This window comes from Oryctolagus cuniculus, chromosome 1, assembly GCF_051225735.1.
Source record: "Oryctolagus cuniculus isolate XC-2025 breed Fujian yellow rabbit chromosome 1, ASM5122573v1, whole genome shotgun sequence".
NCBI lineage: Eukaryota > Metazoa > Chordata > Mammalia > Lagomorpha > Leporidae > Oryctolagus > Oryctolagus cuniculus.
Window position 1 is genome coordinate 155,610,879 of NC_142867.1, and position 14,846 is coordinate 155,625,724.

At 40.1% G+C, this 14,846-nt stretch overlaps 1 protein-coding gene across 1 annotated transcript in view; it reads right to left on the reverse strand.

The window, feature by feature from the left end:
* RORB (RAR related orphan receptor B) overlaps positions 1-14,846 on the reverse strand; it is a 227,126-nt gene that overhangs the window by 55,622 nt on the left and 156,658 nt on the right. Inside the window, exons 3-4 of the mRNA XM_017341876.4 lie at positions 8,972-9,113; positions 1,049-1,450 (exon numbers count right to left, since the gene is read on the reverse strand). Coding sequence (XP_017197365.2) covers positions 1,049-1,450; positions 8,972-9,113 — 544 coding nt within the window. The remainder of the gene's footprint in view (positions 1-1,048; positions 1,451-8,971; positions 9,114-14,846) is intronic.

Genomic DNA, 14,846 nt, shown 5'->3' on the forward strand with positions numbered 1-14,846 from the left:
TGGGCTTGAGAAACTTGCTACAATTTAAATAAAAAGCCACAGGGCCGGCTGTTGAACTCCAGTTGTGGTTCTTAACCACCCTGGTCTCCGACCTCCTGGGGTGGTATGTGAGGGTGATTCCAAAAGCTCCTGAGCTCCAGGCTGCTTCCCCCTGTACACTGAACCACCAATGACACCGGGGAAGCTACTGTTTGTTTACTTCTAGGCGATTGATAACATGATACTGTGCTTCACAGGAGGGTCACGTGTTAAACCTACACTCACATTTTTTATGGCAGTTAGTCAATGAGATTAACTGGTTAAACCTTTAATGGACTCTTAACAGGTAAAAGAAAGCTGCAAGGACAGTGTAGAAGAGAGCTTGCTTAGGATAGAGTCTTGAAGATCGTTTAGGAATTGAATGACGCTGTACCCAAAAGAGGATCAGGTTGCTGATGCAATCATGCCCGTGACAAGCTTATTTGTGGCTCTAGTGTTCTGTAACACTACGGACCACACTCTTTTTCTTTGCTGTAATCCAGAATCCCATATGGAATTCTTGAATTTAGATTTACAAAAGCCTTCATAGTCTTCAGGTCTACCCAGCCCTTGCGTTTATAAAGAAGGGAACTTAGGCCCCATCTGCTTAAATTTTACCCCAGTTATCTTCCAGGGAGAGTTGGAGCCCTGTTCATTTGATCATTTCACACTGTTTCTCTATCCCTTAGCTATTTTACTTCGAATAGCTTCACTTTGAATAGTTGATGGGATTTCTGTGTTTATACCAATAACATTTTCCCTCAGTGAGAACCCAAATTCAACAGATAGCATCTGTTCTTTACAGATCTCATCTTACTATTTATAATTTCTTCTTTCTTCCTTTACTTGAAATAAACTTTTATGGGGCACAGGAACAATGACATTTATTAGAATATATTTTAAAACCTATTTATTTCCTCAGCAGATGCCAGGAATTCAGTTTAGATCTAAGAAAACGGCCCTCCTTAATACAACCAACACAACGTCCAAAAGTATTTCCAAAAATGAGCTTGCAGGAGATTCCACTTACCAATTTCAGTCATGGTTATTCCTGGAGCTAATTGTCCATTGTTGAAGGAGCTATAGGTAAACAAGTTGGGTACAGATGTGAGGTCATAGATGGGTTCTTGCTTTATTTGTTTGATTCCAGTCATGTCAAGTCCTGACTGATCAGGGGATGGCTGGCCAGAATCTACATTGTAATACCCCTCGGACTTGGGCAGGTCAATGACGTGCCCATTGGCGTAAGTGCCGCTGGTCTCGTTGTTCAGGCTGCTCAGGCCGTTGCTGATGCTGCTGCTGTACACCCTGGCCAGGGCCTCGGCCTCCCCACTCTGCTGCTGCCGCTGCTCCTGCAGCCGCTGCTGGTGCTTCTGCACCTCAGCATACAGGCTGTCCCTTTGCTTCTTAGACATCCTCCCAAATTTCACAGCTGGGGCAGAGAGAAAAACAGAGAACAGCACTTGTTATCATTCTCGTTAGCCAACTCAGAGCCAGGTGGTCACCGATGGTTGTCCCCTCAACATCAAACACACAACTCCTTTGTGCTGTAACCTCGGAGTCCATTCATCTGCACTCCATGTTTGGTGAAAAGTGGATTCAGAAGTTGCTTGTACCAGTTTCTGTCCATGGTGAGAACTAAACTCAAGCTAAGAAGAAATGTAAAAAGTATGTAACAAAAAACAAACAAACAAACAAAACTATGAAACACCCATAGTATCTGCAATTAAAATATCAACCAAAATTCATTATTAATCTTACTCAAAGTATTAATATTACTAGATTACCAGATAGGGCCCTACTATTCCACTTGCAGGCTTTTTTTTTTTTTTTTTTTTAAATAGCATATTGAGTAAGACCAAAGATGTGGGGCTAGGGATAAATATAATTTTAAGTCAACCCATCATTTGTCTTCATTTGGCTTTTGAGATCAAATAATAATAATCTTTGAAAAAAAATAGCAATTTTATGCTTCCAATGCCCAGAAAGTAAGTCAACAACAGCTATTTTTCCTCATTCTACCACCTGCAATTTTTTTCTTCAAAAATTTGTGTTAACATGTGAATACTTGTTCACTTTTATGGGACATAGTGTAATATTTCAGCACATTTGCACAATATAAACCTAGCTATTTTGTTTCTACCAGAAACATCCTCAGTAATTCTGGGGAAAATTGAGGCAGAGGTTCTGGGAGAACAGAGTAGTAACAGGCAGATGATTTTGTTTGAATGTGTTGTTTCTTAACTTATGGAACTCCACCTCCTGAACTCTTAGATTTTGACATTTCCCTTCACATGTTGTCCACTCTCTCTATGGGATGAATATCCCAAGTCGTGGGGCTACCTCTTCGGAATCTGCAAGCACTGGTTGGCACGTGTCAGTGGGGGGGACTAACAGTCACGCAACCTTGGAGGCTCCCCTCTGAGTTTTGGTTGTGTTTTTCTTTTGTGACAGTGTTCATTCACTTGTTGGTGTAGAGAGCTCTGAGAATGTAGGAAGAAGGAAGTGGAAGGTAGAAACAAATTGAATTCCTGGATGTAGTCGCTAAGGCCGGGGCTTTTTTGAGAATAAGTAAACGGTGAAGTGCTTAAGAACTCTAGCACAAAGGGTCCACAAAGGAGACTCCTGCTGTGAGAAAGCTGCTGTTCGCCCTCATAATATTCCTCCGAAATTAATTTTCTACTTCCATTGGGTACAGGCTACCAAATTTTGTCTGAGTATAGGCTGTTCAAAAGGGAGACCACAGTTCCCAGCCCCCTCACTAGTAGGTGTGGCTATGAGATTAAGTTCTGACGAACAGGAAGTAAATGGAAGTGTTGTACATACTTCCAGGTATTGGGGCATGGCTCTTTGCTTCCTTTGATGCCTACTGGATTTGAACAATTTCTCCTTAATCTTTCTTAAATCTACATTCTGGCCTTCTATGCTGACTAAGTAGGAAAATAAAGTGGTAATTATCCAGTAATTCTTCTCAGCGAAGACAAGCAAACTGATTAATTCATACCAAACTCCCCTTTCCACCTCAGTTGTTGCTCTTATAGAATCTTGAATCATTTATATCATTGTGTTTAACTTTGTTTGTAGAGACGCTGCTGTGATTAGATTCTGTTTCTTAGAGACAAATTTGTTTGCTTACTAATCACAGTGACATTTTCAGTTTCTCTGTGGACAAAATTCAACAGTAACTTTTTGGGAAAGTTTTCTATGCACCTTTCTATTACATCTTTCCAAAAAATTTACTCAATATTATTGTCTAGAGAAAAGCATTTTTATTTAGGAGAAAATAAAAATTATAAATATTGATTGAGAAAGGACACTTGTCCTTTCCCCAGGAAAGTAATGTGCTGTGTTTCTCTGTTTGCAGATCTTCCTTTGCAAGTATTCATGGAAATTCAGAACAGCTCTTTGCTGCAGAGCTACGCATGTGACAAGATCTGTACCTCTCGCTATAGATTTAGACTTTGTTTTCACCTTGGTAGATCTACTTTCTGACTTATTTTAGCACGATAGTTTGAGTTGGGATGGGCATTTGGCACAACATCACTTGGGATGACCACATCCCATGTCCAGGTGCCTGGATTTAAGTCACAGCTCTGCTTCTGACTCTGGATTCCTGCTAATGTGCACCCTGGGAGGCAGCAGGTAACTGCCACCCACGGTGGGGGCACCCATATTGAGTTTCTGGCTTCTGGCTTCAGCGTGGCCCAGCCCCTGACTGTAGCAGGCATTTGGAGAAGGAATCAGCTGATGGAGGGTATCTATCTCTGTCTTTGTCTCTTTGCCTTCCAACTAAAGTGAAAATAAGTAAACATTTAAAAAATAGTTTTGCACTGATTTGTTTAAATTTTAGGGGAAATTAAAAATTGAGAATGAAAAACTCTTGAGTGTGGAGACAGAAATGTAGTAATCATTGCTTTAGTTTTCTATGTTCTTTAAATTTAGGTAAAATGTATTTTATGGCAGGTTGATTACATTAATGAACCTGATTCCTTTTGCTTATTTACATGATATTCCTCAATTTGCAGTGCTCTGTCATTTTTTTAAAAAAAGATTTATTTATTTGAGGGGTAGAGTTACAGAGAGTGAGAGGGAGAGACAGAAAAGTCTACCATTTGTTGGTTCACTCCCCAAATGGCTGCAATGGCTGGAGCTGTGTCGATCTGAAGTCAGGAGCCAGGAGATTCTTTCTGGTCTCCCACGCAGGCCCAAGCTCCTGGGGCATCTCCTACTGCCTTCCCAGGCCACAGCAGAGAGCTGGATTGGAAGAGGAGCAGCCAGGACTAGAACTGGTGCTCATATGGGATGCTGGCATTTCAGGTGGAGACTTAACCCACAGCGCCACAATACTGCCCTTGGTGCTCTGTCATTCCGACAGATGTCCTCTCTACTCTTTGACTCAGGGTCACATGACCTGTCCTGGCACATGTGATATTTACAAATGCAACACAGAGGCTTGAAAGGGGCTTAAATGATTGGGCATCTCACCGTGACAAGGACATGCCTGAGCTAGCTTGCTGAAGAATCAGATATATGAGAAGTAGAGCCAAGCCTCTGCTGTTATCCAAGGCAAGGCCATCTGTGACCCTCAGAGCCACAGAACTAACCTGTAGCTGAGGTGTGCAGAATTCTGCTGTTAACTATGGACCACCTAATCAACATGAACAATGTCAAAAAGCATACAACCAAAACCTCTGCCCTGGAAAACACCTGAAAATGCAAGAAGGGAAAGATGGACCTTTTTAAAGAAATCAATTTAGATCACTAAGTGACTGGAATGTTTTCAAAGAAACAACTTAAAGCTCTACTACAGTTCAGAGTTATCAGGTTTCATCCTAAATTGAGAAGTTCACTGACAATGACCGTAATAATTTTCTAGAATGAATTTCCATTCATTTCAGAAATGATGTGTGCTTCAGTTTTATACTTCCTTCATGCAATAACAGTGGTGACATATTTGGAAAAAATTACAGTACATGGCAAAAATGCAACTATTGAGCTTCTGTGGCATATAGATAACTCCTTGTCATTATTTATAAATCTATTTGTTGTATTCGTAAGTCTATTTTAACAAAGGCTGTGATACTATTATATTTCCAAGTATTAGCAGTCTTCTGGTCATTATTCATTAACAAGAATGGCACATATTTTGAGCGTTTGTCCCTCTCAGTCTTGAATTATTCTATACTGACATTCACTTGAGGGTAGAGGCAGCCTCTTGTTAGACTGCTACCACTTACAGAAGCCAGCACAATTCCATATACAATGCAACTGCTTTATACATATTTGATGGTGATGGTGTTTGCTCAAGATATGCTCTTAACCTTCATTTCGATTGCACGCTAGTTAGGAATAATTTTATGCAAAAAGTATCAGAAATCATTTTATGTTTATTTGGATTGTGGGATTCTAAATGGAATAGAAATTTTTGTAGTGATTCCAGGATAAAATTGCTACTCCTTCAAAGATTTCTACTTAGTACTGCCTCACACTTGGATGCCAGTTTTTGTTTAAAAGAATCCAACTGTACAACTCTCATCTATGGCTTCCTATAGTAACTTTGAAAATTGTTTAATCCATCTCTGGTTGTAAAGTTCTTGTTTAATGATGAAACTGGTCTTAATTTAACTCTTCAGCTTCAGAAATGTGTTTGTTTTATTAGTGCTCTAAGCTTTGTGTTAGAAATGTGTTCCAATTTACCTAATCCCTTCTCATTTTCTTCCTTGTCCTCCTCTTCCATCTTTTCTTTCTCTTCTTCTTCGTCCTCCTCTTCCTCACCTTCTCCTTCCCCTTCCCATTTTTCTTTTCTTTTTTCTTCTTCCTTCCTTCTTTTCTTCTTTCTTTTCCTTCACTCCCTTCCTCCCTCCTTTCCTTCCTTATTTCCTTGCATCTCTCCTCCTTTCTTTTCTTTGCAGGAGTTCCTGAGCTGATGGAACGTTCTTTATTTATTCCACTATGGTAGTGGAATATGTGTCTATTGAGCCTTTTAAATATAGATAGTGTGGCTGGAGAACTGAATTTTAAATTTAATTTTACTTTGATGATTCGAACATTGCATTGACATGTGGGTTAGACAATACAGCTCTGGATAGAAGAAACTCAATCTTTGAAACCTGTCCCTCTAGGGATGTTTTGTTTTCTCATAGAGGCATGCCATTTAGTAGGATACATTCCAGATTTTTGCAAGGTGAATATCATATTTTCTCTTTTAGACTTGGTTTCTTTCTAATAATATCAAACAGCTTTTCTGTTTTTTCTTTTTCTAGTTGCACAATTTACAACTGAGGATTCCTTTGTGAAAACTTCAGTTAAAATAACATTTATGAAAGGTGAAAGGTCTACATAAAAGACATAAAAGATGGTGGAGAAGAATCAGTGGGCACATTCATGATATCATTTCATACACACATACACACACATATACTTACCTTTTAATAAATATGAACACTCAGGTGTATGTATTTCAAGAGGATTTGGTTTGTGACTCTTAGAGCTAAATTTGAACAAATCTGTTATTGCTGACTTTGATGACTACACATATATGTGCCCTGGCTAATTAACCAGTATAAAAGTAGAAATTCATGAGAGAATGAAAATCTAGTGATCTCAATAGTTTTATTAAGCTAGCTACTAGTAGCCATGCTGTTTCAGTGACCAGATATGGTGAATCAACTCTTGTTGGAGCCAGGCTTAACTGACAGAGAGTCAGTGCATATGCCCCAATGAAAATACCACTTTATCTTTGAGGGGAGCCAAGGGGTTTAGAAAGAAGGTAAGTGGGAGGACATCTTACCTCAACTACTGGTACCATGCTGAAGCACTTTGGAAATAATTGCTTAGTCGGTAGGAGGTAAGGATATAAATGTCAGGAGAAGCCCTACCTCTCATTCTAGAGCCCTTACTAGACATAGCTAATTAACCACAACTTATGAATTTTTGATTTCTTCAATACCACATTCAAGACATTATTTATCAATAGAAGATAAAACCTAGCCAATTTTACTGGTAGTTGCCTAATTTATTAGGTAGAAGTTACTCTTTGTAACCAAGATTCAGCACCTATGACATAAAGAAGGCTTCTTTTTTTTCCTTAGAATCACATTTTTTTTCCTTCTTAAGCCCTTTCTCCACATTCCCAACCACCACTCCTCTCCTGGGTCATTTCCCCTTCTGATTAGCTTGCATAAGACATGCTTGAGAGGCATGTGGTAAGATGTCCCTGGCAGTGTCAGGAAGCCGTTGGACCTTTAGTCAAAACTGATCCTTAGACTTACTACTCAGTGTCCTTGTACACTACCTTCTTTCATTCACACAGAGGTTTATGTGCTATAGTATATTTCTTCCCCCTTGAGAACAGATTGTGGCTCTATCCATTAAATAGCCTCCTACCTTTCCAACACATTTTTTTTTTATGTTGTAGGATTCATTCAGTCTCCCAGATCTTGTGGATTGATGGCACTGAGACTGCTCAGTCTGCATGGACCCTATGTTCATCCATTCCCCATGGTTCTCTTCACCAGCACAGACCTACAAGATCAGCCTTTCTAGAAGAGATATTCTCTTTTGTTGTAGGAAGAAGTAACACAAACAAATACATGGCTTATCTCTTTGCAGTTATTAATGGGGCTTTTAAGAGACTGTCAATTAATATGCTGCCTCCAAACAGGAGAAAATCAGAAGTAAACAAGATACAACAAAAACAAATAAAAGAAAAAAAAATCAGTGGGTTAATAGGAAAGTTTTAGAAACTTCATCACTGGTGATTTAGAAGTACTGAATAAATTGAAGGATTCAAGTTCAATTTTTTTTTTGTAAAATTTGTCTTATAGGTGCACACTTGTGCAAGACAAGTATAAATGGCTTGGGACTTAATGAAAAGGTAAATAAATGAACAGCTCGCAACACCCCTATATAATAAGGTTCAGTACCTACAATTATCTATCATTCTTTGAAACTTAAGGAAGTTTCTTTTGTGTTTTGTTTTGTTTTGATCCATACCACCTTGAACATCACTGAAGGGAACATGATCAGAGGCACAGAACCCATAGAGAGAGTGAAGTATCAAGGATACTGCCTGTTTTTCAGGCTCCAGGCAGAAAATAATTCAATGGATCATTCACCTGGTTACTTGCTTTAAACCATTGAACATACAGGAAGAACAAGCCAGAAATGGCTCCTGTACACAGGGACATTTAAAATCTGATACAGGAGAGCTGTGGCCAATGTCAGTAAGGGATGAGTTAATGTACATGTATGCCTAAAAATGGACATACAATTAGTAAAATTCATTGATAATATTGTTTGAGTTAATTTGTTCTCTTTCATTAATCAAAAGGCTCATCTGGGGAGTCAAGCCACCCATTTGGTTGGGTGTGAAGGTGGAGTGTGCACTTGAATTCCATTCTGAGTAGGACACCTACACAGTTTTGGACTTGAACTTCATCACAGCTCAATACACTATTGGTCCTTAATTGGGTGGTTATGACTAGTCAGCAAAGCTTTTGAGCTTCCTTATAGAAGCATATTCTCCTCCTTAGCATTTCCACACACAAAGAAATCTGTACACCAGTGAGGCCTACCTAGTGATCAGATGACACTGGTTTGTCTGAGACCTTCTAGTTCTGGCTCTGAAAGTGTCCTGTCCCAGAAAACTGCTCATTCACAGGCATCCTCAGAGGGGTGCTCACCTTCAACCTCGGCTCAGGTGGCTTTCACGCAACCTAGTTAGCACAGGCTGCTCCATGAACTATGGTAGTCTTCCATGTTTTCCTACTTTATAGGCAATACTATATTTTATATGTTCTTTCTTACCTCTTAATGCACTACTAGCACTATAGTTTTCTTTCCCTATTATCTCCAATTTCTTAATCTAGAGATCTTCCAGTAGCTTAAATAGATTTCAGCAAAACATGCATTTGAAAGTCCTTAAGTGAGAAATAGGAAGGTGATGCCTTACCATCTCTCGACATTCCTAGGGCAAGACACTTCTGTAGTCGGCAGTGTTGGCAACGGTTTCTGTTGGTTCTGTCAATTAAACAGTTTCTTTGCCTTGGGCAGGAGTAAGAGGCATTGTTCTGTTGGCTCCTCCTAAAGAAACCCTAAAGGGAGAAAGAGAAGGGGGAGAGAAACAGTATTACAAGAAGGAGAATGCAGTGAATATTAACATATGTTAAATTTGCCACATTTTCTACTGTGAATGTTAATAGTTTAATTTTTTTTTAAGGGAAAGAGTTTATTGGGGGAAACCCAATAGACTGGAGGGAAGGGGCAAAGAAGGAAAAGAGGGAGAAGGAGAGTGTAAGAGAGAGACAGAGATAGAGACAAGGGGTCAGGAGAGAGAGAAAGAAAGAGAGCCAGGTGTTTCAGGAACCTTCCTTTTAAAACCTTGCTGGGGGGTGGGCAGGGAAGTAGGAGCAGCGAATCCCATTAGGATGGGGGTGGAGCTTGACACAGGTGGTTGGGCCATGTGGCCACCTGGTTTCCAAAAGCTTAATTTTTAAAATTCTTTGGATATTGCTCCTTGGATAGCTTGCACAGGTTTTTGCTGGGGAAAATATATGTTATCAGTATATATATGAAAGTGTCATTCATTCATTCATTCATTCATTTAATGAATGTTTGCATAAAATCATTGAGGGGGCCGGAGCTGTGGTATAGCAGATAAAGCCACCGCCAGCAGTGCTGGCATCCCAAATGGGCACTGGTTCGAGTCCTGACTACTCTATTTCCCATCTAGCTCTCTGCTGTGGCCTGGGAAAGCAGTGGAAGACAGACCAAGTGTTTTGGCCCCTGAACCTGCAAGGGAGGTTCAGAAAAGGCTCCTGGCTCCTGGCTTCAGATCAGTGCAGCTGCAGCCATTGCAGCCATCTGGGGGGTGGACTAATGGATGGAAGACCTTTCTTTCTCTGCCTCTGCCTCTCTGTAACTATGCCTTTCAAATAAATAAATATTTTTATTAAAAAAAATTGTGAGCTTGCAGTTCTGGAAAAAAAACAAAAAACAAAAATCAAAAACTCTTGCTCCCACAGAGCAGTGGGGAGGGGGAAGGAGTGGGAAGCGCATGTGCTGTGGAGGTGGGAAACTCAAGGTCCTGCTAGCACTGGTGACACTGAGAGTGTGGGGTCAGTCAGTATCTGCTACTCTTTTCCTTGCTTGGAAGATGCATTTTCCCCATTTGAAATTTTTTTCTTTTTTTTTCTTTTTTATTTTTTGACAGGCAGAGTGGACAGTGAGAGAGAGAGACAGAGAGAAAGGTCTTCCTTTGCCGTTGGTTCACTCTCCAATGGCCGCCGCGGCTGGTGCACTGCGACCGGCGCACCACGTTGACCCAATGGCAGGAGCCAGGTGCTTCTCCTGGTCTCCCATGGGGTGCAGGGCCCAAGCACTTGGGCCATCCTCCACTGCACTGCCTGGCCACAGCAGAGAGCTGGCCTGGAAGAGGGGCAACCGGGACAGAATCTGGTGCCCTGACCAGGACTAGAACCCGGTGTGCCAGCGCCGCAAGGCGGAGGATTAGCCTAGTGAGCCGCGGCGTCGGCCATTTGAAAGTTTTTTTAATTTGGCCAGAATGCTTCTGGAAAGTTGTTTTCTAAACCAGTGATGTACCTTATAATCAACCATATCTCTAAATAAAGGAATGTCATATATGAGAGGACTACACAAAGTTCACAGAAAATGGAATGAAAAGATAATTTTATTTTGGTGCATAAACATTTTTGAAATCCATATGAAGTTTTTGCATGATACATATTTTCCATGAACTTTTTTGAAACGTATGGATTTCCCATGTTTTGCATCAACATAAGCGTATCTTTTAATTCAAATTTCCATGAATTTTTGAAGTGCTCTGGTATAAATTCTTCAACAAGAAGTAAGTAATGGCGCTGGTGCTGTGGCATAGTGGGTAAAGCTGGAGCCTGCAGTGCCAGCATCCCATATGGGCACTGGTTCGAGTCCCAGCTGCTCCACTTCCGATCTAGCTCTCTGCTATGGCCTGGGAAAGCAGTAGAAGATGGCCCAAGTCCTTGGGCCCCTGCATCTGCATGGGAGACCCAGACGAAGCTCCTGGCTTCTGGCTTTGGATCGGCACAGCTCTGGCCATTGCGGCTATCTGGGGGGTGAAACAGTGGATGGAAGACCTCTCTCTCTTTCTGCCTCTGCCTCTCTGTAACTCTGCCTTTCAAATAAATGAAAAATAAATCTTAAAAAAAGAAGTAAGTAATAAGTAAAAAATAGAACAAATTATCTCTGCTCTGGCAATATTGAAAGTCTTCATAAAAGCCCCTTTGGGTCCTTCTAGTACAAAATGAACTGCCAGGGACTGTATACTACTCCTTTAAATAAATGCACAGCTGAGTTTATTTTAAGAAAATTCCTTGAATACCAACTCCTTTAGCTATCTTATGAAAAAATTCTATTGGAGAAAAGAAGCATTTTCTCTAGAGATATGAAAGTTATCACGCTTCTGTTCATCCACCTCCACAATCAGTTTCTCTAATCACTCTTTGCTCTTGGACTGTCTCGAGCAAAGCAGCTAAAGTGCAAAGTGCCCTGTGCAAAATGATGGTCTACAATAGACACAGCAAGAGAAATTTTAGGAAAAGACAGCTCTCAGCATCATATTTTCTTTTTTAAAACATTTTAATTTATTTAAAAGGCAGAGAGATGGAATGGAGAGAGGGTAAGAGAGAGAGAAAGAGAGAGAGAGAGAGAGAGAGAGAGGAGATATCATCCATCCACCAATTTACTTCCTTGCAGCAGTTGGGGACTGAGCCAGGCAAAAGTCAGGAGTGGGGAACTTAATCTAGGTCTTCCATGTGGGTGGCTTGAGCCATCAGCTGCTGCAGTGTAAGATATGCATTGCGGGGACCTGAAACTGGGAGAGGAGCTGGGACTTGAACCCAGGCATTTCAATACATTTTAAATGCTAGGCCAAGAAGGGTTAAGTTCAGTACACACCTTTCTGAGAGGCCTAGAATAGGTCTTCCAGCTTCCTTCAAATAACTTCTGTGTTTGTCAACTATTTAAAGGAGGATAAAGTAGGTATGGGACTAGGTGACACTGAGAGGCAATTACCTTGGCCTCAGACTTAAGGCCCAACAAAAACATTGGCAATCAGGAAAAATAATAGTTCAACAACAAAGTGTTAAATCAACAAAATAAAACCCAATGGTTTAAGAAAGACAGGATCTACATGAGTTTTCCTTTTGTCATGGGCTTCACTATGGCTAACATAGAACTGTGACAACAGCTTGGTCAACCTATAAAGAAAGGGATGTGTGGCCAAGGATCTCCTTAGAGGGAAAGAGTGCTCAAAGGCATTCAACAACAGGAGTAGTTTTATCTCTATATATTCATGTGTATTATTTATTTAATGAACCAGTGACATCAGAATGAGACATCTGATTGCCAAGTTCTATGGAATTCATAGAACTCCTTAAATTAGAAATCACACATAAGTCCATAGGGATCAAAATGATGTCCTTTGGCACTGGCATTGTTAAGCTGTCACATGCAAAGCCTGCATCCTATGGGCTCTCGTTCGAGTCCTGGCTGCTCCACTTCCAATCCAGCTCCCTGCTAAGGCACCTGGGAAAGCAGTGGAAGATAGCCTGAGTCCTTGGGGGCCTTTGTTCACGTGGGAGACCCAGATGGAGCTCCAGGCTCCTGGTTGCAGCGTAGCCTAGCCCCAGCTGTTGTAGCTATCTGGGGAGTAAATCAACAGATGGAAAATCTCTCTGTCTCTCCCCCTCCCTCTCACTCACTGTAATTCTGTCTTTCAAATAAGTAAATAAATCTCTAAAAAAAAGGAAATGATATCTTTCATATACCATGAAAACTGTCACAAAGCATGATCTCAGACTACTGGTCTTTATTAAAAATGATTTAAAATTTACATTTTAAGTAAGAATTTTGAGTTTTTTTAAAAATCTTTGATTACTCTAGTACCACTTAGTAAAAGATGACAGGAAAGAGTTTCCTAAAGTCACAGCTACAGCCCTAATTTAAGGCCAATATGACATTAATTGTGAGACATTTCTTGCTTGTCTGTTGCTCATTTTGTAAATGAGGGTTTTGGCATGAGCAAGAGATTATATTTCAAATTACGTTGAATGAACAGGAAATTCAATAAGTGCATGAGTTGAATGGGTGCTATTTAAAATGGGTGATTTACACAGCACACTCATAGAATGACAATTGCTTTAAGTAACACTCTGACCTCAGAATCAGCCCTTAAGGCTTCCTAGTCAGGCTTAAAAGCCCATGAGAGCATTTCAGGCATGGACAGCCAAGACATTGTGTCAAAAAATGTTCTACAAGAAGGATCTCTGTGAATGAGACCCCAGCGGAAAGAAGTGGCCATCAAAGAAGGATGTACTTTTCTCTAAAGTGAGGAGAGAACTTCCAATTTGCTTATGGCCTTGTCTAAATACTGACATAGTTTGTGGATTTAAAAGGCTTCCATAACCTAGTCAGCTCATGTCAAGAGCCTTGGGTGCTCACTGATGTCATAAATAAGAGTGTTAATTGTTAAATTAACAACAGGAGGGGCCGGCGTGGTGATGCAGCAGGTTAACACCCTGGCCTGAAGCGCCGGCATCCCATATGAGCACTGGTTCTAGTCCCGGCTGCTCCTCTTCCAATACAGCTCTCTGCTATGGTCTGGGATAGCAGTAGAAGATGGCCCAAGTCCTTGGGCCCCTGCACTCGCATGGGAGACCCGGCAGAAGCTCCAGCCACTGCGGCCAATTGGGGAGTGAACCATCGGATGGAAGACCTCTCTCTCTCTCTCTCTCTGCCTCTCCTCTCTGTGTAACTCTGACTTTCAAATAAAAATAAATAAATCTTTAAAAAAAATTAACAACAGGAGTCACTGTGCATTAACTTCCCATGCAAGATCTCTATCCTCAAAGAGTTGTATTACGAGAGTTAACTATAAGACTAGGCTCAAGCAATTTTTTGTGTGTATGCGTGTGTGTGCAAATTGTTGAAATCTTTATGTAGCATAGAGTTGGTCTTCTGTGTATAAAGTTAATTGAAAATGAATCTTAATGGAGAATGGAACTGGGAAGGAGAGAGGGAGGAGAAGCAGGTGGGGAGGGTGAGTATGGTTGAAAGAATAACTATATTCCTAAAGTTGTACTTACAAATTTGTATTCCTTAAAAAATTAATTAATTAAAAAATAAAATGGGTTGACTTGAAAACAGTACACTGAAAAATCAGAGGTTGATAACTGAATGTGCTGACATTGACATGTTCACTGTGAATAGAGCTTCTTAAGTTTTCTACTTTAAGAAAAATGTAGCATCCTCATATTTACAAATGTAGGCTTTTCCATGAAATAAATAAAACAGCATGGTTTACAAAGTCATCTTGACTAAGACTTCAGAGTGTGCTTCAACAGTATAAATTCAATAGCATAATTTTTTTGTAATTTTTTCTTTAAATAAAAAAGATGATAGGAACTTAAATATTAGTTCCTCACAATTGAATTGCTGAATTATATTTGTACAGTCATTAAATTTTAAAAATTTATTGTTTAAATGCTTTGCTCCTAGACTTGAACATATCCTTGCATTTTGAAATCAGATGTTTTCCAAATAGTGCTTATACCACAAAATACCAAATATCCCTACTTTGACAATTTAAAAAAAATTTTTCAATGGATATGAAGTAAACTAGAGTAGAGCTCTTAAACTGCATAATGAGCCAACAAATCATTTAGAAATGCTGTCAATGGAAATGTTTTGATTAAAAAAATTATGAGTATTTATGAAGAAAACTGTCTACCTGCCCCAAGAAAGCAATACTTTCTTCAAGAAAGGTAAAA